General features: G+C 46.1%; 1 protein-coding gene across 1 annotated transcript in view; it reads left to right on the top strand.

Moving 5' to 3' along the window:
• The first annotated feature begins 19,530 nt into the window (after positions 1–19,530).
• The window catches only part of LOC122926315 (NXPE family member 4-like), a 32,528-nt gene continuing 25,161 nt past the window's right edge, over positions 19,531–26,897 (top strand). Inside the window, exons 1-5 of the mRNA XM_044277688.1 lie at positions 19,531–19,607; positions 20,938–21,043; positions 21,250–21,938; positions 25,390–25,455; positions 26,830–26,840. Coding sequence (XP_044133623.1) covers positions 19,531–19,607; positions 20,938–21,043; positions 21,250–21,938; positions 25,390–25,455; positions 26,830–26,840 — 949 coding nt within the window. The remainder of the gene's footprint in view (positions 19,608–20,937; positions 21,044–21,249; positions 21,939–25,389; positions 25,456–26,829; positions 26,841–26,897) is intronic.

The raw sequence follows: 26,897 nt of genomic DNA on the forward strand, positions 1-26,897 counted from the left end.
CAGTAATTGCATTACATAATAGAGGGATGGCAAAATAGGAAGATGTCTAAAACGATGCTCCAGAATTGTCATTACAAGTGGGATTCAAGTGCAGTGAGCCCAGGAGGAGCCAGAGTGGGGGATATGAGTGGTAGTGACACTGGCAGTTACAATCAATCACAGTGGCTTTCCTGACATTGTTACGTCCTAGTGCCAGTGCAGTGGGGCACATCCTGGTTCTTGGGCTCCTTCCTGATGGTAGTTGGGGTGCCCATGATGTTAAGTGTTTGTATGGGTGCAAGACAGGGCATGTAGAAAGCGCCGGCCATCATATCATGCAGGAGTTAGTAACCAGTGCAAAATGTAGTGCAAAATGGGAATTGTAGTACATCCAATAGCAAAAGCACAGTTCCCACAATATATAGTGCAAACAGTGGCATAACTAGAAATGACTGGGCCCCACAGCAAGCAAATTTTTTAATGCCCCCCCACTGCAGAAACTTTTTTGCAACCCCCTCCTAACCATGTTATAAGGGAAAATAATAAAATCTACACAACACCGATTCCAAACCCGAACTTCTGTGAAGAAGTCCGGGTTCGGGCCTGGGTACCAAACATGCCGATTTTTCTCACGCCCGTGCAAAATGCATTAAAACGCTTTGCATTTTCCCGCAACGCACCCGCATCTTGTCCGGCCCTCACACGCGACGACTGCGTGAAAGAGGCCTAACTAGACTGAGCTAAGGGCGGATCCAGGAGCCACACACAAGCTTCATTTAGGGGGCTCTATCAGGGCTTGTCACTTCCATCCATAACTATACTGGGTGTACAGAGCATAAAAAGACATTAAATAACATGATTGGGTTATTGGTTATTGGTTATTCCCCAGGGCCTCCCACCACCACCAATAAAGATAACCTGAACCCAGCCTTTACCCAAAAGAACATTCATAGCCAAGATTGGATTAAATCGGCCACAACAGCCGTTTTATTAATAAAATAAATAAATACATAACATGTATATAATAATAACAGTAACATACACCCTGACAAGGGAGGTCATAGAAGCCCCAAATTCTTAATCATATATAAAACCCCAAAACGGCAATTCTATCTTGCCTCCAGCCACAAAAACTCCAGCTCGGAGACACCAACTGATGGACGCCTCTCCGAACCAACTAATTGCCTCAACTATCAGAGTCCAGCCCCCACCATGGAGGCCCTCCCATTTTCCATACCATCCAATACCACCAGCTTCTATGACCTTCCACCGCCAACAAGGCGCAGCTTGACCCTAACACCTCAAGCCTGCGCGTTCCTCCAAACACCTAACGCCCTCTCAATACCTCCCTGCAGGCCCAAGGACCACAAATCAATACCAACCGCGTTCAAATGAACGCCATCTGCCCTCCAAAAACCCTCGGTACCTGCTTCCAAATCGGTATGCCGAACCACCACAGCCCCATTCCTGGCCACAAATTTTTCAACCGCCCTATTCACTTTAATCCGTGCCTTATTCAAACGCTCCACTGACCGTGCTTCCCGTCACGAACTCCGATGTACTATATCCGACCACACTGTTATTAAGCCCGGGAACAAGGACCACAACCTCAAAAGGTAGAATTTTATCTCCCTAATCAAATCCCTGCAAGATCTAATTCCCAGATCATTGCCCCCGACATGTAACACCAAGATGTCAGGGGAACGATCCAGACGAGCATGACGGTGTACCTCCCCCATCACATTCCCCCACAACATACCTCTACGCGGATCCATCTTATGATTGCCGCATTCCTCCCGAACCCCAACTGTCGCCCATTCGGCCTTACTTCTGCCCGAAGAGCCCCCCCAAAAACTAAAGACTGCCCCAAAATCCATACTAAGCCACACCACCTGAAACACAAAGGAAAAAAGGGGGACAAAAACACAGCATTAATAAACAAACCCCCCAAACGCACATATGACTTAAAACGATCAGATTCCCACCTCCCAATCTTCTTGATCACCTCATCACCCAAACACAATCGTGCCGCCTCCGTCGCTGCCCCTATTCGGAAGGAATGACCCATAAATCTTTTAGAGTCCATTCCCAACGCTGACAAACATTTTATGAAAACTGCCACAAACTGGAACCGTGACAAAAACAACCAGTCCTCATGCCGTAATAGAGGTCCCACACCAACCGACCTATAATCCCTAAGGCAACTGACTGGGCATAACAAGCAACCCGGCACCGCAAACAATGACACACTACAACCCTTACCTTCCCTGTCAGTCTTAGATACCCGAAGTCGTACCACCACCCTGTCCCCATGCAAATCCACATCTTCCCCCGCCAAACCCCCTTGACCGCGCATACTCCTGCTCACCAATTCACCCAAACGAAATGCCCCAAAAAAGGCCAATGAAAACGCCAACCTAAATAACCATACCTCACTTGCTGACCTGCACAAACCCCCACCCGCAACAACAAATCAAAAGAGACCGGCCTCCTAATGTCCACCAATCGCCCACCCCGTCTGAAACCCTTTAACACCTGCCGTACTAAGAACGTCTTCGTAACATCCGGAAGGCCCCGTAATTTAAAACCAAAAACCAGACCGGCCAAACACTGAATCACCCTCGCCACCGACCAACCCTCTTCAACAATATGACTTAAAAACAATACCAACGTAGCTTCCCCCCCCCCCCATCTTCCCCTACCCCCAAACTATCACACCATTGCTCCCAACTATGCCAAGCCTAACCGTAATCCAACCATGTACCCGCACTCAACGACTCTCTAAACAAACCCGCTATGGTGCCTCCAAGAGATCCCAGAGCCAATCCGGACACTCCAACTCTTTCTTCTCTGCTTCTGGTGTCAGCTGATGAAACCGCTCCAACTGTAGACGAGAAAGAGAATCAGCCACACCATTAGCAACGCCCGGCACGTGAACCGCCAAAACCCAAGCATTCAAAGGCAAACAAAGTAGCACCAAATGCTGCAACAACCTGACAACGGGAGGGGAAGATGCCGTCAGACTATTGATCGCCTGCACAACAGCCAAGTTGTCACAATGACATCGAACCTTTCGGTTCCTGAACTTGTCACCCCAGAGTACGACAGCCAGCACTATGGGAAACAATTCTAGCAAAGCAACATTCTTCACCCAGCCCTTCAAAACCCATGACTCAGGCCACTTTCCCGCACACCACTGGCCTCCACAATAGACACCAAAACCCACCCCGCCCGCTGCATCCGAAAAAAACTCAAAACTCTCAACCGTGTCCCCCATGACTAACGCCCTACCATTAAACTGTTCCAAAAACCTGTCCCAAACATCTAAATCCCCTTTCAACTCCTTAACCAGCCGAATAAAATGATGCGCTGAAACCACACCTCCCGTGGCCGCCGCCAACCTCCTACAAAAAATACGGCCCATCGGAATAATCCGACAAGGGAAATTCAACTTCCCCAACAGAGATTGCAAATCCCTCAAACAAATTTTTGGCACGCCCCTCGCCTTCCGTACCGCAGCCCTCAGGTCCCCCAACTTGTCCTCAGGCAACCTACACTCCATCCGCACTGTGTCTATAACTATACCCCAAAAAACTAATTCCGTAGTAGGCCCAACCGTCTTCTCTGCCGCCAAGGGCACCCCAAACGACTCAAACACCGACTGCAAAGAAGCCGACAACAACCCACATACCCTTGAATCCGCAGGACCTAAATACAGGAAATCATCCAAATAATGAATAAGTGAAGTACACCCCGACACGTCCTTCACCACCCATTCCAAAAAGGAGCAACATTTTTTGAAATACGCACAAGATACAGAACACCCCATTGGTAAACACCGGTCAACAACATTCCATTCCAAAAACAACCCAACAAATGCAAACTATCCGGGTGAACGGGCAACAGACGAAACGCCGCCTCAATGTCCAATTTTGCCAACAGGGTACCCGGCCCCAACTTCCGCACCCATCCGACCCTTGTGTCAAAGGACATATATACCACTGAACACAGCTCCGGATCAATCCCATCATTCACCGACGCCCCCTTTGTAAATGACAAATGGTGGATCAACCGAAAAGCGTTCCGCTCCTTTTTTGAAACCACCCCCAATGGAGAAACCCATAAGTTAACCATAGGCAACTCTTCAAAAGGCCCATCCATTCTCCCCAAAGCAACTTCCTTAGATAATTTCTGCGTCACCACCTCCTGGTTCCAACGCAGAACGCAAATTTTTTTGCTTCCTGTCTACTGCTTTCAAAGGGGAAGACGGAATATCAAAACCCTCCGCTAAACCCCACCGCAAAAACTTCGCCACTACCCGATCTAGGTATCTACTTAAATACCGCCCCATTACGTGCACTCGTATCGGCGTCTGACCCTTTTCCAAACGCCTCCCCACCCCTCCGCCTTGGGCCCCGAAACAACGACTGGCCCCGTGACTACCCCCACAATTAAAGCACTCGTGCTTGAACTTCCATTTCTGTCCAAACTTGCAACTCCCTTCATTGAACAAGAAACACAAACCCCTAGCCGACTGACCTGCCCCTCCCTGCTCCCCCCGAAAAAGCTGCCCCTGCCGCACCGGCGCCATCACCCTCATCCACAACCCAATGTCTTTTTGGTCCCACCGCATGTTGGGGCAGACCGCTTCCCTGATGAAACTGTTCGTCATACCGCAACCACCCGGAACCCCCGTATACCCTATAAGCTTCTCCTATGGCATCCAGGCAGCAAAAAAGCGGTGAACAACTGTCCGGTGCCCTATTACCAATCACACTCGCCAGAATAACAAATGCCTGAAGCCAATTCCAAAAGGTGCGGGGAATCAGCCGATACCGCCTCTTCTCCTCCTCCTCCTTTTTTCCCACATCCTTCCTACCAATATCCAAATTAAACCGCTCCAGAGGAAGAAGCGATAAAATATCCACGTATTCCCGCCTCCATATCCTATCCCTCATTTCCTGTTTCAAGTGTGCCCCCAAGGGGCCCTTAAAGCACACGTACACCTCCCCCATAGCCACATCATCCACCCTGGGCCTATCATCCTCACCCCCCACCTGCGTTTGCACCGATACCCCACCACCAACCACCAGCTAAGGGCCGTCTGCCATCTTGAAGAGGCCTGTTCACTGGCGCCACCTTCTGGTGCACAGCCCCGTGCTTCTTGCTGCTGCTGGCTCTCCCACGACGAGCAGGCCTTCCCTTCCCCAGCCGAAGCGGAGAAGCCTGCAGTACCCGGTCCTGCTGCCCTGCAGTCTGATGCCGCAAGCTGGGGGGTGCCCCCCTGCCTCTCACTGAGTCCCGCCGCACGCCTGGATTCATCCCGAGCCAAGAGGACTAAGAAAGGGTCTGTGGATCTTCCCCCCGGCCCGGAGGGGCTCCTGAAACGGCGTTGGACCCTAGGGGTGTCCTCTATTATCAGGCGCGCCAGCGGCCTGGCCCGCCGGGGCTTTCTTTCACTCGGTGGTGGGCTGACAGTACCCTCCGCCTCCCCCTGCAACAAGCTGGCTACCTGGTCCTGTAGCCAGCTGGAACCTCGGACCTCCACTGCCGCCCTTAGCATTAAATAACAAACAATTTGCAAGTACCCCCTGCTCTGGGGTACTGTACAAGTAGTTACTAAAACAGACATGTCAGGAGAGGTGACAGCTCCTCTGAAAAAAAAAAAACTTTCACACAAGCATATTGGATCCGCGATACAGACATTTTACAGATGATGTCATCAGTATTGAGTCAGTATTACTGATCAGAGTACAGGTGGCTGTCTACTATGGAGGAAAACGAACTACATGAGAACCGCTCCAAAAAAATAGATGCAAAACTGATGAAATGTTGATGATATAAATGAAGCAATACGTGTTATCTCTAAGCAGCTGATGCCTTTCCAGTGTATATCCAACATAAGTTACTGATTAAATTGAGGCTTGCAATGCAAATGCAGCCCACTTAGATGCAGATTCTTTCACCAAGGGAATGCATAATAACCCATGCACTGATTATTGCACCCACACCCATTTAGGTGTCACCTGCTTGTTGGATATGGTGTTGTGGTGCCATTAAACCTGAAGCAATTGATATTGCTGAAAGCTATGAGAAGTGTCACACATGGTGGTGCAGTTGAAAGGTGATATCTGGCAGCTATTCCTACCCACGTACTGTAGACATGCACTCCGCACAATGCACACATGTATACACAACATATGTTACATAGGTTACCTCAGTCTATTGGATGAGGACAGGTACCTGGTCACTGGACTCCTAATCACAAAGTTGACGGCACATGAGTTCACATCTAGGAAGTGAGGGTAATAAATCTTTTGAAGCTGCTTACCTGCAGTTTCTCCTTTTATGCTGGACAGTGAAATGCTTCATCCAGTAGCCTAGAAATGTACCATTAGGGGATTTTTTTTAAAGGGGTATTCCCATCTTAGACAATGGGGGCATATCGCTAGGATATGCCCCCATTGTCTTATAGGTGCGGGTCCCACCGCTGGGACCTGCACCTATATCGAGAACGGAGCGGGGAGCGCTGTGGCTGGAGGACCCCAGAATCTGGGGTCCGTCCACCACCAAGCGCTAATCCCCGCCTCTCCCATAGAAATTAATGGAGGGCAGCTGTGCATGCGCAGTGCACTCTCCTTCACTTTCGGGGCTCTGTTCTAGATATAGGTGCCTATAAGACAATGGGGGCATATCCTAGCGATATGCCCCTGTCTGAGATGAGAAAACCCCTTTAAGTCTGTTTTGCAGTTGTATTTTGGGCCAAATGCATCAAATGTCTCCCAATGTTGGTGCATTTTTACATCTAACACTTCTGCCAAGAGATTATTTTTTTTCTATGTCACCCCTTTACTGGAATAAGCATGTAATCATTTTTTTCAGTAACAGCTGATAAATCTTGCTTAAATCAGCTCAACAGGCTCCTTTGTGGTACCACAACCAACAATTTTCTCAGCTGACTTTCCCCATCGCACATCAACTACCATCATTGTCTCCAGTAAATACAAAGGAGTGCTTCAAGGCAAAAAATAATAATTATAAATTGCTCAACAGGTGTTCTTCTCACTGCCATAATAACCCCTTTAAGTACGGAAAAGATCAAGAAGCAAAGCTGGCAACTAGTGTTGAGCGAACTTGTGTTTCAAGTTCGGCGTACAAGGTTCGGGTTCAGTTTATCTAAGAATTCCGTTTTGGATTCCGCTACCACGGACCATAAGTTATAGACCGTGGTAGCAGAAGCCATAACGAAATTCTTAGATAACCTGAACTTTGTACGCTGAACTTGAAACACAAGTTCACTCAACACTACTGGCAACTGCCTAACTATCTTCTTCCACCCAAACGCTCGTGGCCATGTAAGCCAACGGTGAAGCAGGTACCCTTCTTTGTAAGCTTCCAAGCATGTCTTGTTTCTATTGTAATGGACCCTAAGGCTAGTCTCACACTGTTCCAGCTCTCTGAATCTGGCATTGCTGGACATTACCGGAATGCCACCAGCCTCTGTTAACTACAACTGAAACCAGAAGTTTACGTACACTATATAAAAAGACACGTATGCATGTTTTTCTCAATACCTGACATGAAATCAGAATAAGCCTTTCCTGTTTTTGGTCAGTTAGGATTACCATTATTGTTATTTGCCAAATGCCAGAATAATGAGAGAGAGAATGTTTTAAGGATATTTATTACTTTTTGCAATGTCAAAAGTTTACATACACTAATATTACTATGCCTTTAAACAATTCTGGACTGCCCATATGATGATGTCATGTGTTTGGAGGCTTCTGTTAGGTTTGTTGGCAACATCTGAGTTGTTAGAGACACACCTGTGGATGTATTTGAACACACACCTGAAACACACTGCTTTTTTGTGTAGCATCATGGGAAAGTCTAAAGTAATCAGCCAAAATATCAGAAAGAGAATTGTGGACTTGCACAAGTCTGGCTCAACCTTGGGTGCAATTTCAAGATACCTGAAGGTGCCTCTTTCATCTGTACAAACAATTATACACAAGTACAATCCAGATAAGAATGTCCAGCCATCATACCGCTTAGGAAGGAGACGGGTTCTGTGTCCCAGAGATGAACGTGCTTTGGTCCGACATGTGCATATCAACCCGAGAAAAAAAGCAAAAGACCTTGTGAAGATGATGGCGGAAGCTGGTAAGATTGTGTCAATATCCACAGTGAAACGAGTACTGTATCAACATAAGGCCGAAAGGCCACTGTGCCAGAAGGAAGCCATTACTCCAAAAGAAACATAAAAAAGCCAGATTAATGTTTGCAAAGGCACACAGGAACAAAGACCTACATTTTTGGAGACATGTCCTGTGGTCTGACATAACTAAAATTGAACTTTTTGGCCATAATGACCATCGTTACGTTTGGAGGAAAAAGGGAGAAGCTTGGAAGCCTAAGAACACCATCCCAACTGTGAAACACAGGGTGGCACCATCATGTTGTGGGGTTGTTTTGCTGCAGGAGGGACTGGTGCAATTCACAAAATAGATGGCATCATGAGGAAAGATGTGGAAATACTGAAGCAACATCTCAAGACATCAGCCAGGAAGTTAAAGCTTAGGCGGAAATGGGTCTTCCAAATGGACAATGACCCGAAGCATACTGCCAAAATGGTTACAGAGTGGCTTAAGGATAACAAAGTCAATGTTTTGGAGCGGGCATCACAATCCCTGATCTCAACCCTATTAAAAATTTATGGGCAAAGCTGAAAAGGCAGGTGCGAGCAAGGCGACCAAAAACATGGCGCAGTTACACCAGTTTTGTCAGGAGGAATGGGCCCAAATTCAGACCAACTGTTGTGAGAAGCTTGTGGGAGGATAGCCAAAACGTTTGACCCAAGTGATACAGTTTAAACCCTTCCCGACACATGACGTACTAGTACGTCATGAAAGTCGGTGACTTACTGCATCTTGACGTAATGGTACATCATGGATAACTCTGGTCACCGCGCGATTCGGCGCGGTGACCGGAGTAAGCTGACTGCACTAATCGGCAGTCAGCCATATTAGATGGAGGTGAGGAGGAGTTTTTCCGCCCCCCTGCAGCCCCGATCGCTGCGATTGGCTGGCTAGTGAAGACCGGTCCATCGCAGCACCGGCAATGTATGGAGCTGCAGGGGGGCTCGGCTAGAGGTGGGAGGGGGCTGATGACATCAGCCCATGTCTCCTCCTAGGTCAGGGAGGGGACACCAGACACAGGTGTCCCTTCCCAGCACTGCGATTGACTGGAGCAACGCTCCAGCCTATGGCAGCGCTATACTACAATTATCCAATCTGTGGTGCTGCTGGTGGCTGGGACGGAGGTGATTGCGGCTGATTGCATCAGCCCATGTCACCTCTGAGGTCAGGGAGGGGGCATCAGACACTGATGTCCCCTCCCAGCGCTGCGATTGGCTGGAACAACGCTCCAGCCAATGGCAGCGCTATGCAGCAGAAAGAACTGTTGCTGCCTCTCTGAAGGCAGCCATTCTAGCTTGGTGACTGCTTGCAGAGAGGACCTGTGCCCTTCTGTGCTGCTCGTTGTGTCCTGGGACTTGTGGTACTACCACATAAATCACTGCTTTTCACTGCTTTTCATTCAGAGCTTTTCAGAAGAAGAAGAAAAAGAACAGCATCTGAAACAGCTGTAGTGATCTTTGGCTCATCTTTCGCCATCCTTGCCTCTGAAACAGAGTCTGCAAGTGAGGGAGAAGAGGATGCCACATTCCTCTACTCCTCTACTCCTTCATCGTCATCCGGTGATGAGGGACCCTCAAGGAGACGCCCCAGGAGAGATGAAGTCGCCCCCCCCCCAGGGATCCCCTATGGTCCACACCGCCTGAGGATTATGAGCCCCAAATTCCAGAGTTTGTGGGAAAGCACGGGCTTCACAAATCTATTTCTCTGACGATCTCATAAATTTGATCGTGACCCAAACAAATTTGTACGCCCAGCAGTTTATTTCTCAAAACCCAACATCCTCATATGCTAGATCCCTAGGTTGGAGCCCTTTAAATGCAGCAGACATTATGAAGTTTTGGGGGCTGTTGCTGCATATGGGCCTTGTAAAAAAAAAACTGAAATGAGACAATATTGGAGTTCAGATGTCTTGTACCACACTCCAATTTACAATATGGCCATGTCCTGCTCAATATTTGAATCCATTTAGAAATTCCTACATTACAATGATAATGCACAGTGCATACCCCTATTCATGTCCCTAAAAGCCCAAAGTACTGTGGCTTCAGGCACAGTGTGAAAAAATCAGAGAGGGCTCCCTGGATCCCTGGTAGGGCAACTACTCCGAAAAGGTGACAGTAAGGCTCTCCTCCATGAGAACATGCTGGCGGTTAAGTACAAGGACAAGAGGGATGTCCTTGTACTAACCACCATTCACACAAACACCAGTTCTCCTGTACCACTACCCCTGTCAACAAACCTAACTGCATCCTTGATTACAAAAGGCACATGGAAGGGGTTGATCTGTCCGATCAAGTTCTGAAGCCCTACAGTGCCATGGGTAAAACTAAGGCTACTTTCACACTAGCGTTGTTTAAATCCGGCGTTCAATTCCGACACCGTAACTGCCCGCCGGATCCGGAAAAACGTGTGAAAACGGATTACATTTGAATCCTGATCAGGATTTTGATCACAATGAAAAAATGCATTGGAAAAACTGATCCGCCATTTATGGACTTTTTTTTCACATTTTTCGGGTTTAACATGCAAAAGCCTGATCCGGTTTGACTGAACACACGGCGCCGGATCCGGCGTTAATGCAAGTCAATGGGAAATAGACCTGATCCGGCGTTCAGTCAAAGTGTTCAGGATTTTTGGCCAGAGGTAAAAATACAACATGCTACGGTTTTTTGAAAAGCCTGATCAGTCAAAAAGACTGAACTGAAGACATCCTGATGCATCCTGAACGGATTACTCTCCATTCAGAATGCATGGGGATAAAACTGATCAGTTCTTTTCTGGTATAGAGCCCCTAGGACGGAACTCAGCGCCGGAAAAGAAAAACGCTAGTGTGAAAGTACCCTAAGGTGTGGTACAAAAAGCTTGCCGTATACATTGTACAGATGGCAATGTACAATGCATACATTTTACATCGAACTGCAGGCCACACAGTTCCTTCAGTTCCAAGAGGCAGTAATCAAGGCCCTAATTTTCCAAAATCAGGAAGGGGAGGGCCCGAGTACTTCAGGAGGTCATTGTGCCCGTGTTGTACCAGGACAAAATTTCCCTGGTGAAGTCCCACAAACAGCAAAGAGGGGAAAGACCCAAAAAAGATGTTGGGTTTGTTACATAAGGGGAATACGAAAGGACACCATTTATCAGTGCGACACCTGCCCTGATAAACCTGGCCTCTGCATGAAAGAATGCTTCCGAACCTACCACTCATCCATGGATTTTTAATTTCATCCTTTATGCTCCTTGTAATATTTCCATATCTCAGATTTAGTCCACCTCACTTGCATACCCACTTTCCAACAACCACTACATAATCTTTACTGTGAGACACCTGTTTGGTAAAAAGTACCCTTTCCACCACTTAAAATGTCCGTACGGGGGTGCTATTTCCAAAATATGGTCACTTCTTGGGGTTTTTCATTTCTGGGGACCTCTGGAAATTTTTTAAATGTGACATGGCATCTAAAATCCATGTTTGCCAATTCAGGCCTGCAAATTGCACTTTGCCTGTAGCGGCCTGCTGTGCGCCAATACAGCAGGCTACGAGCACATATGGGGTGTTTTCAAAATGGGGAGAAAATGGGGAACATATACTGGAGTGCATTTTCTCCTTTAACCCCTTGTGAAAGTGAAGAATTGGGGTCTGCTAGTACTTTTTCATTTTTACAAATGTGTGCTTTAAAATCCTCTCTCTAGTATTTCTGCCTTCTGTGAGACACCTATTTGGTAAAAAGTACCCTTTCCACCACTTAAAATGTTCGTACGGGGGTGCTATTCCCGAAATGGGGTCACTTCTTGGGATTTTTCATTTCTGGGGACCTCAGGAACTGCCATTTCAGTTCCGCAAAATCCATATATAGTTTTTTGTATCTAGAGCCCTGCCATACGTCCATACATCATTTTATGAGCATATATTGGGTGTTGGCGTATTCGGGGGGAAATGGGGAACAAAATGCAGGGTGCATTTTGTCCTGCTACCCATTGTGAAAGGGAAAAATGTGGGTGTAAAGCTACTTTTTCTGGAAAAAATTGTCATTTTATATTTTCACAGCCAAGCGTTTTCTAATTCTGTGAAACGCTTGATGGGTCAAAGTGCTCACTACACACCTTGAAATATTCAATGAAGGGGTGTAGTTTCCGGAATGGGGTCACTTTTTGGGGATTTCCACTCTAGGGGTACCTCAGGGTGTCTTTACATGCGACATAGTTCCCAAAAGCCAATCTTGCAAAATCTGTCATCCAAAGCCCTATGGCGCTACTTCCCTTTTGGACTCTGCCATGCACCTATACATCATTTTATGAGCACATATTGGGTGTTGGCATATTTGGGGGGAAATGGGAAACAAAATGTGGGGTGCATTTTGTCCTGCTACCCCTTGTGAAATTAAAAAATGTGGGTGTAGGGTTACCACAGGGTGTGTTCAATTGCAAGATGGCGCCTGTGAATTATTCCAGTGAAATCTGTCTCTGAGAAGCCATTTGGTGCTCCTTTCCTTCTGACCCCTGTGGTACGCCCATATAGCAGTATACAAGCACATATGGGGTATTGCTGTAATCAGGAGAAAATGGGCAACAAATGAGGGGGTACATTTTCTCCAGTTCCCTCTTTTGAAAGGGAAAAATTTGGGGCTAAAGTCAATTTTTCTTGAAAAAATGTAAATGTTTCATTTTCACAGCCAATTCCATGTTTTACCTTTGAGGACAAAGTTCTCATTACATATCTTGAAATATTCCTTGAAGGGTGTAGTTTCCAGAATGGGGTAACTTTTTGAGGGTTTCCATTCCAGGGTTACCTCAGGGTGTGTTCAATTGCAAGATGGCGCCTGTGAATTATTCCGGTGAAATCAGCCTCCCAGAAGCCATTTGGTGCTCCTTTCCTTCTGACCCCTGTGGTACGCCCATATAGCAGTATACAAGCACATATGGGGTATTGCTGTAATCAGGAGAAAATGGGCAATAATTTAGGGGGTACATTTTCTCCAGTTCCCTTTTTTGAAAGGGAAAAATTTGGGGCTAAAGTTCATTTTTCTTGAAAAAATTTAAATGTTTCATTTTCACAGCCAATTCCACGTTTTACCTTTCAGGACAAAGTTCTCACTACATATCTTGAAATATTCCTTGAAGGGTGTGGTTTCCAGAATGGGGTAACTTTTTGGGGGTTTCCACTCTAGCGGTACCTCAGGGTGTCTTTATATGCGACATAGTTCCCAAAAGTCAATCCTGCAAAATCTGTCCTCCAAAAGCCCTATGGCGCTACTTCCCTTTTGGACCCTGCCATGCACCCATACATCATTTTATGAGCACATATTGGTTGTTCGCTTATTCAGGGGGAAATGGGGAACAAAATGTGGGGTGAATTTCATCCTGTTACCCCTTGTGAAAGTGAAAAATGTGGGTGTAAAGCAACTTTTTATGGAAAAAAATAAAAAAATTCATTTTCACAGCCAAGCGTTTCCTAATTCTGTGAAACGCCGATGGGTCAAAGTGCTCACTACACACCTTGAAATATTCCTTGAGGGGTGTAGTTTCCAGAATGGGGTCACTTTTTGGGGGTTTCCACTGTAGGGCCTCCTCAGGGTGTCTTCACCTGCAACATAGCTCCCAATTACCATTCCAGCTAAATCCGCTCTTCAAAAGCCATATGGTTCTCCTTCCACTATGAAGCCTGCTGTGCGCACATACATCAGTTTTTCAGCACACATGGGGTGTTTCTGTAAACCCTAGATTCAGGCTAATAGATTTTGAGTTTTGTTTGGCTGTTAACCCTTGCTTTGCTACTGGAACAAATGGATTGAAATGAAAAATCTGCCAAAAAAGTGAAATTCTGAAATTTCATCTCCATTTGCCATTTACTCTCGTGGAACACCTAAGGGGTTAACAAAGTTAGTAAAATCAGTTTTGAATACCTTGAGGTGTTTAGTTTCTAAAATGGGGTGATTTATGGGTGGTTTCTAATATGTAAGCCCCAGAAAGTGATTTCATAACTGAACTGATCCAGAAAAAATTGGGTTTTGGAAATATTGTTAAAAATGTTAAGATTTGCAAATTTTTCCAAATTTTTGGTAAATTTTGTATTTTTTTTATAAATAAAAAATAATTTTCTGGATTCCATTTCACCAGTGTCATGAAGTACGATATGTGATGAGAAAACAGTCTCAGAATGGCCTGTATAAGTAAAAGAGTTTTAAAGTTATTACCACATAAAGTCACAGATGTCAGATTTTCAGCCGGGCAGGAAGGTGAAAACAGGCCCGGGGTTAAAGGGGTTAAGGGCAACGGTACCAAATATTAATGAAATATATGTCAACTTTTGACTTTGCAGAAAGTAATAAAAATGTGTTAAAATATTCTCTCTCTCTCATTATTTTGGCATTTGGCAATAATAATAATTATGGTAATACCAATTGTACAAAAACAGGAAAGGTTTATTCTGATTTCATGTCGGATATCGAGAAAAACATGCACGTGTCTTTTTATATAGTGTATGTAAACTTCTGGTTTCAACTGTATATTGTGGTACAGCAAAGATACGGCTGCTACTCGGCAAATATACCGGGATTCGGAGTAAGACACTTATGAGAAACTTTAGAGATTCAGTGCTACTGGAGTTTCCGTAGTGCAGTCCCCAGTAATCACTTTTTTTCCTGACTAAAGGATGAGGAAGGAGCGGATACGAGAAATGTTTTTTTAGGTGGAGACGGCAGCATGGGGTAAAGTATTAGATGTGCAGCTTTAGGCTGGATTTAAACTGGATGGTTCTGCAGCCGATTGTTGGGAAGGAAGTATTCCTTCCCGACAATCGGCTGCTTGTGCAGTGAAGGAGACCGCGCATTTACATGCAGTGATCTCCTTCACTGTATGAAGACGAGGGATCGCTATTTATCATCCTCATAAAGAATCATGGTTTTTGAGCAGCAGATCGCTATTTAGACCATTGGGTAATCGGCGGCACATTTATACGGGCAGATTGTCGGGAATGACCTTTGCAAAAACGGTCGTTCCTGATAATCTGGGCAATTATTGGCTTGTGTAAATGCAGCTTTACCTATATTAAAACTGTTATAAATGAGCCATCTTTAGTTCTGAACATAAACAATTGGGGTTTTGGAGCCGTGCTTCCAAATCCGTTCGTGTCCTGCCAGGTAGGTCTTTCATCCGATAGTCATTTTCACACGCCTCTAGTCTCTCACATTCTCCCGGCCGCTCTCTCCGCATCCGTCTGTACTTCTTTTTCCGTTATTCTAGGTGGCCATAATTCGTTTTTTTTTCTCAGGTCAAGCATGTCCCACATGTTCGATATGGATGACAACATCTCCATGCCAGGAACTTCCGTCTCAGGGCACAACAGCGGCACATCCTTGAGAAATTGGACGGTGCCGAAACTGATTGCCGAGCTTAATCGCAGGGGGATTCGGCATCCTGCATCTGCCCACAAGGCTGAATTATATCGCCTGCTGATGACGGCCCTGGGTCCGACAGCGGAGCAGTCCAACCTCGATTCCATACAGCTGGCCCTAGCTCAGATCCAGTCTTCCATCAGTGGTCTTGCTAGCTCGGTCACGGACATTCAGGCTAGGGTAGCAGTCTTGGAAACCAGGCCAGCAGCCTCGCCGCAATATCCAGGTTTGGCAGTCACCCCTGCCATTCCTCAGGACGTTGCAGGTAGGCCTTCTGCCACTCCTCAAATTGCTCCTTCTCATTTTGTTCCGGAGCATATCAAAAAGGATATCCTGGCAGGCAAGGACGTGAATTTGGCGTCCATTCTTATTGCCTCCCAGGATATTTCTGAGAATCAGGTCATCAAATGCGGAGAGGTTTCTGGTGTTTTGAAGGCTAAGGATTTATCTATTTCCGAGTTCGTTCTGGCCTTCAGCCTCTACAGGGACGTGGTGTGCTCCGCTCAGCCTAGTCGCAGGGAAGAGTTGGACACTTATTTGTACCGGATTACGGATTTGGGGCACAAATACGGCGGCTCGGCTTTCTACAACTATCATCGTTCTTTTTCTGCCAAAGCCGCTGCTGCCCATAACCAGTTTCAGTTCGTTTCAAACTGGGCAGACTTGGACATGGAGTTGTTTTGCTGACACTTTGCGGGTCTCAAGGCCCCTCTTTGTGCAATCTGCCAGTCCATTTTTCATTCCACTGAGTGGTGCCCTAATCTGGTGCAAGCCCCGCAGTCAGCGCCCTTGACAGGTCCTTCCGGGTCCTCCAGGTCTTCATCTTCCTTAGACAAGCTGGGCAGGCCAATTGTGTACCTCGGTAGTAGCCAGGTATGCAATAATTTCAATGCTAAGGGCTGTGCCTTCAATGCTTGCAGAGCGCTTCATATTTGTTCTCTATGTTTTCGGGCCCACCCCCGTCCCTCCTGTCCCAGGAAGACAGCCAAGGATTCCTGACTATCCGACATTAATTTGGAATTACTGACTGCACTTCTGCGGGACCACCCCGACCGCCCTTTCGTCACCTTCTGGTTGAATGGGTTCAGAGAGGGTTTCCACACCGGCCTCATTACACTTCCCCATTACACTTACTGGGTAGGCCACAATCTGTTATCCGCTTCCAGTGACCCTGAAGCAGTAACTACCCTCATCCAATCGGAGGTCGACAAAGGGTTTGTTATTGGTCCTTTTCTAGAGGTTCCATTCCAGTCATGGAGTATCAATCCCATTGGCCTTGTTATAAAGCAATCTTCCAATAAAAAGCGTCTCATCTATGATCTCTCTGCGCCTCATATGTCTTCCATCCCCAGTCTCAACTCGCTCATTCACTCTGAGGAATATTCGATGTAATATTCTTCAGTCGATGAGGCCATTCAGTACATTCTGCAAGCAGGGGTTGGGGCTTGGTTGGCCAAGGTAGATATCGCCAATGCTTTCAAGCAGCTTCCAATCCATCCGCAGCTTTGGAAGCATTATGGCATCAAGTGGGCGGATAAATTCTACTTTGCCAACCGACTCACTTTTGGGTCTAAAAGTAGCCCTTGGCTTTTTGAACAACTTGCCAAAGCCCTGCATTGGATTCTCATCCATCACGGCGGTTTACCCATGGTCGTCCACTACTTGGACGACTTCCTTATCGTTGAAAGGCCCAGACAGGTCCCATCCATTCCCCGCACACTGCTGGACATTTTTTCCCGTCTTCAGGTCCCTGTAGCTGCCACCAAGACTGAGGGTCCGGCCACCATGGTCACCTTTCTGGGCATCATTTTGGATACAGTCAAGATGGAGGCTAGCCTCCCCAGCTAAAAGTTGCTCAGGATCCGCTCAGCTATCTCCCAGGCGGTGCGGTCCCACTCTCTGACCAAGGTGGAGCTGCAATCCTTTCTGGGGATGCTTAACTTTGCCACTAGAATTATGCCTCAAGGCAGGGCCTTTCTTTCCAAGTTGTTATGTCTTCTGCCCTCTGCCCCAGAGCAGGATTCTGTCGTCCATCTGGACAGCAAGGGCCATCGCGGACCTTGTCATGTGAAACAGTTTTCTCTCCAACTGGAATGGCATTTCTTTGTTCGTTCCACAGTGGAACTCTTCTTCTCCCATTGTTTTTTACGACGCCGCAGGTTCCTCCGGGTTCGCCGCCATTTTCAGGTCTCACTGGCTGGCTGCCGAATGGCCGCCAGAATTAGCCTCAGACTTAGCAGCTCTCAAATCCTCTCCCCTTCTGGAACTGTATCCCGTCGTGGCAGCAGCTTAGGTTTGGGGTCACTATTGGTCTAACGCTTCTGTGACCTCCGTTACGGATAGTCAGACCTTGGTGGACATTGTTAACAAAGGCAGGGCCCATTCCTTCAAGATCATGGCCTTGTTGCTCAAACTAGTTTGGTTGTCCCTCTGCCACAATTTTCATATGCGATGTGTCCACATTTCAGGCGAACAGAATAGGGCCGCGGACGCTCTTTCCCGCTTTAACTTTCCAGTTTTCCTTCAGGAAATGCCCAATGCGGATCAGTCAGGCGCGCCCCTGCCTCAATTCAGCACCCTCATTCTGGACTAGATTCCCTCATAGACGAGGCCAAGGGTCTGGTCAGAAAATCCCTGTCACGCAATACGGCAAGGAATTATCAGGCCGGCTTGAGAGCTTTTGATAAATTCTCCAAGAGTCATCCAAGGGGTCATCATTCCAAAACCTCCTATATCATGGCCTTCTTAGCTCATTGTCACTCACAACTATCTCTGTCGCATAATACCATCAAACTTTATTTAGCCGGACTACAACATCACTTCATGCTGACTAATCCTCATCGCAGGTCCTTTTTCTCCGTTCAGGCTATTAAGGCCACCCTTCGGGGTATTCAAAAGGAAGGTAAGGGGTCCGTGAGCCGCAGGCAACCAGTGTCTAGCGAGTTGTTTAGGGATCTCTCCTTATCATTGGACGGTAATCCTTTTGGGCCCTCCACTAGCCTGATCCTGAAAGCGGCCATGTATCTCAGTTTTTATGGGTTCCTTAGGCCCGGGGAAGTTCCAGCCGGCCCAAACCGTCAGGGCCATCTTTTGAAGCAACATTTGTCATGGGGCCTTGGTCATTATACTCTAATCCTACCCTCCACCAAAACCAATCAGACGGGTCCCCCCACGGAGGTCAAATTCTACCCGACTTCAAACAATTGGTGCCCGGTTCAGGTGCTGACACAATTATTATTACATATTCAGGACTCACTTCCAGACAGCCCGCTCCTGCCACACGCAGGCAAACCTCTCAACACCTCGCAGTTCATATCCTATATCCGTGCCCTGGCCCAAGGTCTAGGTTATGACCCCAAAGTAATTTCGGGGCATTCTTTCCGCATAGGGGCGGCCTCAGCAGCATCTCGGCATCAGGTGCCAGCTCATGTCATTCGGTGCAGTGGGTGGTGGCGGTCCTCCTGTTCCACCAGATATATCCCCAACCCTCAAGCAGAGATATCTCGTGCCTTTTGTTCCTTGGCTTTGTTATTATCATAATAAAGTGTTGTACCTAACTGTTGTTTTTGCCCCCTTTTCTTGGTGTACCGTCGCCCGTGGCTCCCGGCACAATTCAGCCACCATGCTCAGGGCAGGATTCTCTGCGTACGCCGACGTCTTTCCTAGCCCTGACCATAAATAATATATACTGTACAAATAATGACAACTTAATTATGAAAATAGGTCAGTGTTCATGAATTAAACATTCAGCAATTTAACCACATACGCCATAAAATTGCCATCGTATCTGCAAAACGTAAAACTGTAAGACCTCGTCTAACCAGCATTCACTGGTTGACAAAACCCTATAAGCCGCAGCGAATAGGCAACAGGGCCCCCCCAAAAAAATTAAACCTACTCCGTATCATGGAATGGAAACCAACATTCAAAATATCCAGTAAAGGTGGAGTGATGATGTCATCATGCCTGGACGCAAGAGGCATGATGACTTCATTGCAGCGCCTGTGCTTCGCAGACGGAAGCATGGAACGGGAGTGAGGTAAGTAATTTTTTCTGTCACTTTAGGGCCAGCACAGTAGGGGGGCACTACAGGTGGACATTATAAGTACTGCGCAATGCAGGAGGGCATTATAAGTATTGGTAGCAAAACAGGTGGCATTATTACTACTTAGGGCACTATTGAGAGACATCATAAGTACTGAGGAAATACAGTGGGGCATTAAAACTACTGGGAGCGCTACATGAAAACAATATAAGTACTGGGGCGACATAGGGGGCAATATAAGCACTGGTAGCAATACAGGGGGCATTGTAACTACTGGGGGTACTATTGGGGAACATTAGAGTTCCTGGGGAAATACAGGGGGCATTATAACTACTGAGGCCACTACAGAGGGACATCATAACTACTGGGGGCACTCCAGGGAGACAATATAACCACTGGAGCTACTACAGGGGGACAGTATATCCTACTGGGGGCACTCTAGGGGAACAATATAACTACAGAGGGACATTGTTTGTACCGGGGCAATACAAAGGGGAATTATAACTACTGAGAGCTCTAAAGGGGGCATTATAACTACTAGAGCAATATGGGGGGGGGCATTACAATCACTTGGGCCAATATAGGGGAACATTATAAATACTGGAGGCGCAAAAGGGGACATTTTAACTACTGCCACACTATAGGGGGCATTAGAACTACTTAGGGCACAATAGAGTTGCCTTTTTACTATTTAGGGCTCTACATGGGGCCATAGGGAAGGGCCCTGTTACTAATGGGGACACTTTATGGGGACTTATTTCTAATATGGGCACTTTAGGGTGCTTATTACTACTGGAAGCACTTTACGGGGTGTTACTTGTGGCACTTTAGAGGGCCTTATTACTACTGGGGGCTCTAAAAATGGGTGATATTACTACTGGGAGCACTAATTAGGGGTGATATTACTACTGGGGGCACTAATGAGGGGTCGTATTACTACTGCAGGCTCTACAGGGGGACCTTATTGCTAGTGGGGGAACTTTGAGGAGCATTATTACTACTGGGAGTATTGTGGGTGGCATTATTATTATTGGGAACAATATAGAGGGCACTCTCTGGGAGCATTATTACTGTAGGGGGCATGATTAGTAAAGTGCACTCTGAAAGAGAATTATAATTGGCGGGACTTTTGAGAGCACTATCAATTATTATGGGGAGACTATCTGTATTGTACTGTTATTTCTTCAATATAGTATTTAGGGGCATTGGGAAGAACAGCGGGCACAGTATTTGGGGGAGCAGCAGGATAACACTGTTGGGGCATCAGAAGGGGGAGGATGATGGAAAAGTGATGAATCTAAGATTTCTGTGTGGCAAACTGCAGGGACGAGACATGGCTAAAAGAAGTTGTCATCGTGGTCTGGGCCGAATGGAAGAAGATGAGGAAGGAGAACTTGCATAATCAGAGAAGACATCACCAGATGTATGAGGTATGTAGTGCTGTATACTCCTGTTCATTTGGCAGTGCTGAAGGTAATGTCTATCCAAATTAGCCGTGGCACTGGGACAGGGGTGGAAGTTGGATTGGTGAGGGGAACACAAACATACTTCACATTTACCGCACAAGTGGATCTATTTTATAAAGCCAGGGCACTGATTTTAGCTACTAATAATACTATTTTCTTCTGTTTGATAGTGTTCTAATGAAGAGACTCATATTGTATTAATTAATGGCACCACCGAGAAAACTACAGAAATTAAAAAGCGGATCAATGAAATCTTCAATCAGATAGACCAGAAGATGCCTAAAGTAACATTTATCCATAAAGACAATACAACTAGTGCTACAAACAGCAGGGTGTTCATTAAAACCCCCCAAAACCGTTACTGTGTCGGGGAGCAATTAGTCGTACAGGTTGATGTGTATGATTATCTGGGAAAGAGAAAAACCTACGGAGGAGATTATCTAAGAGCTCGAATTTCCAACCCAGATACGAAAGCGGGGGCTTGTGGGAGGATCGAAGATTTAAACAACGGAACGTATCATATTCATTTTACTTTATTCTGGGAAGGTAAAGTGGTGGTGACCGTATTTCTCATGCACCCAAGCGAAGCAGTTTCTGCCCTCTGGAGGTCAAGGAACAGCTGGTACGGCAATGTAGCTTACTTAGGAAAATTCACAAGTAAAGGCAAGGAAATGGTGACAAAGTGTGGATATGATCTCAATAAAAAAGATGAACTATGTGAATATGCTGACCACGAAAATGAAGAATACTTTTATTGTGTCAAACCTCAAAATTTCAGCTGTGAAACATATACCGAGTTTAAAAATTGGAAAACACTTGCCACCCAGCTGTCCAAACTGGAAAACAGTCTCCTTACAAGGTAAGTGACACATTCATTAAGTCTACATGGACAGTACATGTGCCACCCGCATTTTTTTATGGACCTCATTGACTTCATTGGTCCCATGGACTGCATTTTGTGGACCGGAATAGGACATGTTCTATATTCTGCTGAACGTACATATGGATGGAGACAGCACATGTTATCCACATGTATGTGCTGTCCACATCCGTATGTCTGGACGTTATCCGTATTTTGAGAATCTGCGGTTTTCAGACCACAAAGTAAATACAGTCATATGCATGAGGACTAAAGGTGTTATCCACATTTGGGGGCAATTTGACCTGACCCCAGTGATAGGCATATTTCACCTGCTCCTCGCTGCTGGGTCCTATCTCCTTCAGCCCTGACGCTGCCACTGATGAACTGCGGTCAACATCTGGTTTGATGGGGGTCAAGTGTGCTGCAGCAGTCTGTGACTTGTACCCAAATGCAATACATCCAAGGGTCACATGATGCATGGAGGACATGTCACCGCTGCAGCCATTCGTTGGCTGCAGTGGTACACATGACCAACGTAAAACCGGATGCTGACACACAGGACCAAAGTGCGTCAGTGGCAGCAGAGGACCGAAGGAGCCAGAACCCAGTGGCAGGGAGCAGGTAAGTATGTTTTTGTCTGCAACAAGGAAGGGGTAAGGTTGAAAGGCCTCTGAATGTGGACAACCCCTTCAAGGGAGTCTGTCAACAATTTTTAGTGCTCAGAACTGCTGACAGCACCATATAAAGTATTTACCTCTTCACCTCAGAGCTAATATATATTCTTTCACAATCTACATAGCTAAATGAGGTCTTTGTTTTTAGAAGGAATTTTGAACTACACAAAAATTGTATTTTACTTTGCGCTTTATTTCGGAAGAAATTGTAGAAATTTTTGTAAAACTTTTTATACACTGTTCACCAAACATCCTTTGATGCAACATGTCCATTGAATAGTGGCTGTGCTTGGTATCAGTTGTGCCTCTAATAACACTTATCCCCTATCTACAGGATACTGGGGGGCCCCAGTAATCACATGGACGGGGGTCTGGAAGTGCCGTCTAACTGTCCTATGAGAATGGAGCGGCAGTGTTCTTGTGCATCCTGTGCTCTATTCACTTCTTTGCACTGCTCAGTACAGCACACACAGCAGTGTCACAGGATTGAATGGAGCACAGGATGCACAGGCACACAACCGCTCCATTTTCATGGGGTAGTTCGGTGGAACTTCCGGACCCCCGGTGATCAAACACTTGTCCCCTATCCACAATAAGTATTATTAGTGACACAACCCCTTTAACACAATAAATGGTTGCAAATGCCAAAATACCTTCAAAAAAGTTATCCAACTTTTGTAACTTTTAGGAATTTATGAATACATTCTGTAGTTACATAGTAGTTGAAAAAATACGTAATTTCATCAAGAGATAAGAGGGAAAATGAATTTTAGGAAAAAAGAACCTGACTTCTACACGTTTACAAGAGCATTAATTATTATTTAGTTCTAAGAATTCATTTAAGACTTTTTTTTTTAAACCGTCCACTGTTCCTGTTGGGACCATGTTATGAAGTGACTATTCCACGGACTTACAGTTTTTATGGTAAAGAAGTCTTGTTGCCTCTGGAGGCTGAACTTTTTTTCACCATTTGGAGGCAGTGCCCACTTGTCTTGTGAGGGCATTTTACATGGAACAGCTTTTCACCATATTTTTTGTATGGCCCATTAATATATTTGTATAAGTTAAAGGGGTTATCCAAACTATAAAACATGCCCCCTAATGCCCGGGCCCCTCATATGAATTATACTTACCCTGTTCCCCGGCAGCCGCGTCACTCCTGGTCCCCGCATGGCCGCTGCGGAATTTCCCCATCTGGCGGATGAAAATATCCGGCAACAGGGAGGGGGCAGCCAATAGCAGGGGACGAGCCTCCCTAGCATCACGGTTGACGGTAGGGAGGCTCGTCCCTGTCGCGGCCTACTATAGGCTGTCCCCCATCGCCGGATGTTTTGATCTGCACGACGGGGAGATGCAGTGGCAGCCGTGCGGGGAGCAGGAGCGATGCGAGTGCCAGGAGCCGGGTAAGTATAACCTATTTGAGGGGCCCGGGCATTGATAGGCATGTTTTATAGTTTGGATTATAGCCTCTTCTCAAGGCTAAATACATTTACTTCTTATATGTTTTCCTTGATGCTCCTTATCAGTTTAGTCACTCTCCTTTGTACTTTTCCAGCTCCCAGGCATCTTTTCTATGGACTAGTGCCCAGAGCTGAACTGCATATTCCAAATGAGACCAAAGCTTTGTTAAAGGGCATCTGTCAGCAGATTTGTGCACATGTGCACTTGGCAGCTGAAGGCATCTGTGTTGGTCCCATGTTCATATGTGCCCGCATTGCTGAGAAAAATGATGTTTTATATATGCAAATTAGCCTCTAGAAGCAATGGGGGTGTTGCCGTTACACCTAGAGGCTCTGCTCTCTCTGCATCTGCTGCGCTCTCTGCACTTTGATTGGCCAGACATTATGACATTTTAACTGCCTGGTCATGTCAATCAAAGTAGAGAGGGTGCAGCAGTTGCAGAGAGAGCAGAGCCTCTAGGTGTAACGGCAACGCCCTGTTGCTCCTAGAGGCTCATTTGCATCTAATAAAACCTCATGTTTCTCAGCAATGCGGGCACATATGAACATGGGACCAACACAGATGTCTTCAGCTGCCAAGCGCACATGCAACAGGTCAGCCAGTGTCATAGGGACAAATTACATCCCTGTCCCGTTGGTCCATGCTTTGTTTGATAAACATAATATCCCTCTTGACTTAGAAGCTGCTGATTGACATTGTGCTGTTATTTAGTCTATGATCTACAAGTACAGAGAAACCTTCTCTACAAGTGACCCTCCCAGTGTTACTCCCCCTATGATGCACAAAGCAGTGGCGTAGCTAAAAATGACTGGGCCCCACAGCAAATTTTTGAATGGGGCCCCCCTCCCCCAGCAATTTTTTCACAACCACTTCCTTTCATGCCGCCCCCATTGCTGTGGCTAGTAAAGATCGCTCTCTCAGACCAGGCCGGCAGCTGTTCCATCCGTTTTCTACACTGTCTATACTGCCACTGTATATACTTTCATTGTGTAATACTGTTGAGGGGGCCCTGACAAAATCTTTTACTCCTCCTCCTCCTGGAAGGGCCCCTTCTGGGTCAGGACCCCCAAAAGCAGCCGCTTCCCCTGCTTTTCCTATAGCTACGCCCCTGGCACAGAGATTATTTGTACCCAGATGCATAAATTTACATTTCTCCACATTAAATCTCATTTGTCTGGTCGATTCCAAGTCAGCTTGTAGTTTATGGACATCTTCCATACCCTACAAATCTTTTGTTGAAATCTAGGAAATGGTTGTTAAATTATTTGTGAAATTATATTTGCTAAATTAAAATGGCTTTTTTTTTCCATTAGGTCAAATGTCAGAGTGGAAATCCCAGTACATTTTCAGGCCCTAAATGTAGTTCTCTGTAACAGTAAGTATGAACCGATATATCATAGTGTGAGAAGGCCACACTCATGATCTTCGACCTTTTCCAGAATGAGGGCGCTCTACAGAGTTCTTAATAAACTGCTTGGAAGGTTAACCCTCTTCGGCTCTACTAAAAAAAAAAAATTCTAAGAAAATCTGACAGTAGTCAAAACTCATTGAAAAACAGTAATTAAATAATCGCCAATATTTTATTGGTTACAAATATTAATGTGTATTTATCTATCAAATATTTGTAGAGAACCATCTTAAAGGGGTCGTCCACTCCTTTTATATTTATATACTCAGGATGGGCCATCAATATCTGATTGGCGGGGTCCAGCACCGTGCACCCCGACCAATCGGCTGTTGTAGAGTAACTCTGACCCCTGCAACTACACAGCTGTAGTAGGTGGGAGCAGCACCGGAGTAACCAGCTCTGTCCACTACACAATGGATGGAACTGTGTATCTAACCAGATATTCATGGTCAAAGGGACTGGACAACTCCTTTAAGGCCTTTTTACATGAGTCAATGCACAAGGTAATTATTGGGAATGAATGGTTTATTCCCGATAATTGCCTGATCGTTGAGCAGAGATAATGGCTACATTTTCCCATCTGTATGGGGAGGAATGATCACTACTGCCTCTACAAATGATGATGTGCTGCCCACAAATGATGAGTTTGTGTCGCATAAAAGATATGATCACCCAACGACGAGCGTAACAACGTGCAGATTCTGCCACAACTTGGCAATGTAATTTTTCTATGTGTGGACACAAGACTAAAACGCCAATAGATGGTGAATCGGGAACAATTTTTTAATTCTGTTACAATAGACAAATAGTAGTATGCTTTATACCCACCAGTGCTGTGCACAGCTACACAGCCTGAGAAACTGTGAGCCACAGTTCAGCTCATTTAGAGAGCGCTGCTATGGGATACTTCAAAGCCATTTTTTTCATACAAATGTACAAATTCACTTAATAAAGTATATTATAAAAATTTTCCTAGTCACTTCCTCTACATATTGCAAAAAAAAAACTTTCAAAGATAGTGACACTTTAACCGCCTCCGGACGGCCTAACGCAGGATCGCGGTCCGGAGGCGGCTGTCTCAGGCAGAGTCACGCATTGGCGCGTCATCTCGCGAGACGTGAGATAACGCTCAAAGCCGGCCCGCGCATGCGCATCGCGGGCCGGCAAAAGTTAGAGGGGTATTGCATCATCAGCCTGCCAGCCAATGATCGTGGCTGGCAGGCTGATGATTTTCAAAAAAACAAATCACAAGCCATATAACACCTTATATTTATAAATATAAGGTGTTAAATGGCTTCTCTGCTCCTCTGCTGGTTCTTTTGGTCGGCTGGTTCCAGCAGAGGAGCACAGATCACAGTGAGTACACAGAAAACACTACACTTTGCCCCAGATCACCCCCCCATCACCCCAATT

Source organism: Bufo gargarizans, chromosome 2, assembly GCF_014858855.1.
Source record: "Bufo gargarizans isolate SCDJY-AF-19 chromosome 2, ASM1485885v1, whole genome shotgun sequence".
Lineage (NCBI taxonomy): Eukaryota > Metazoa > Chordata > Amphibia > Anura > Bufonidae > Bufo > Bufo gargarizans.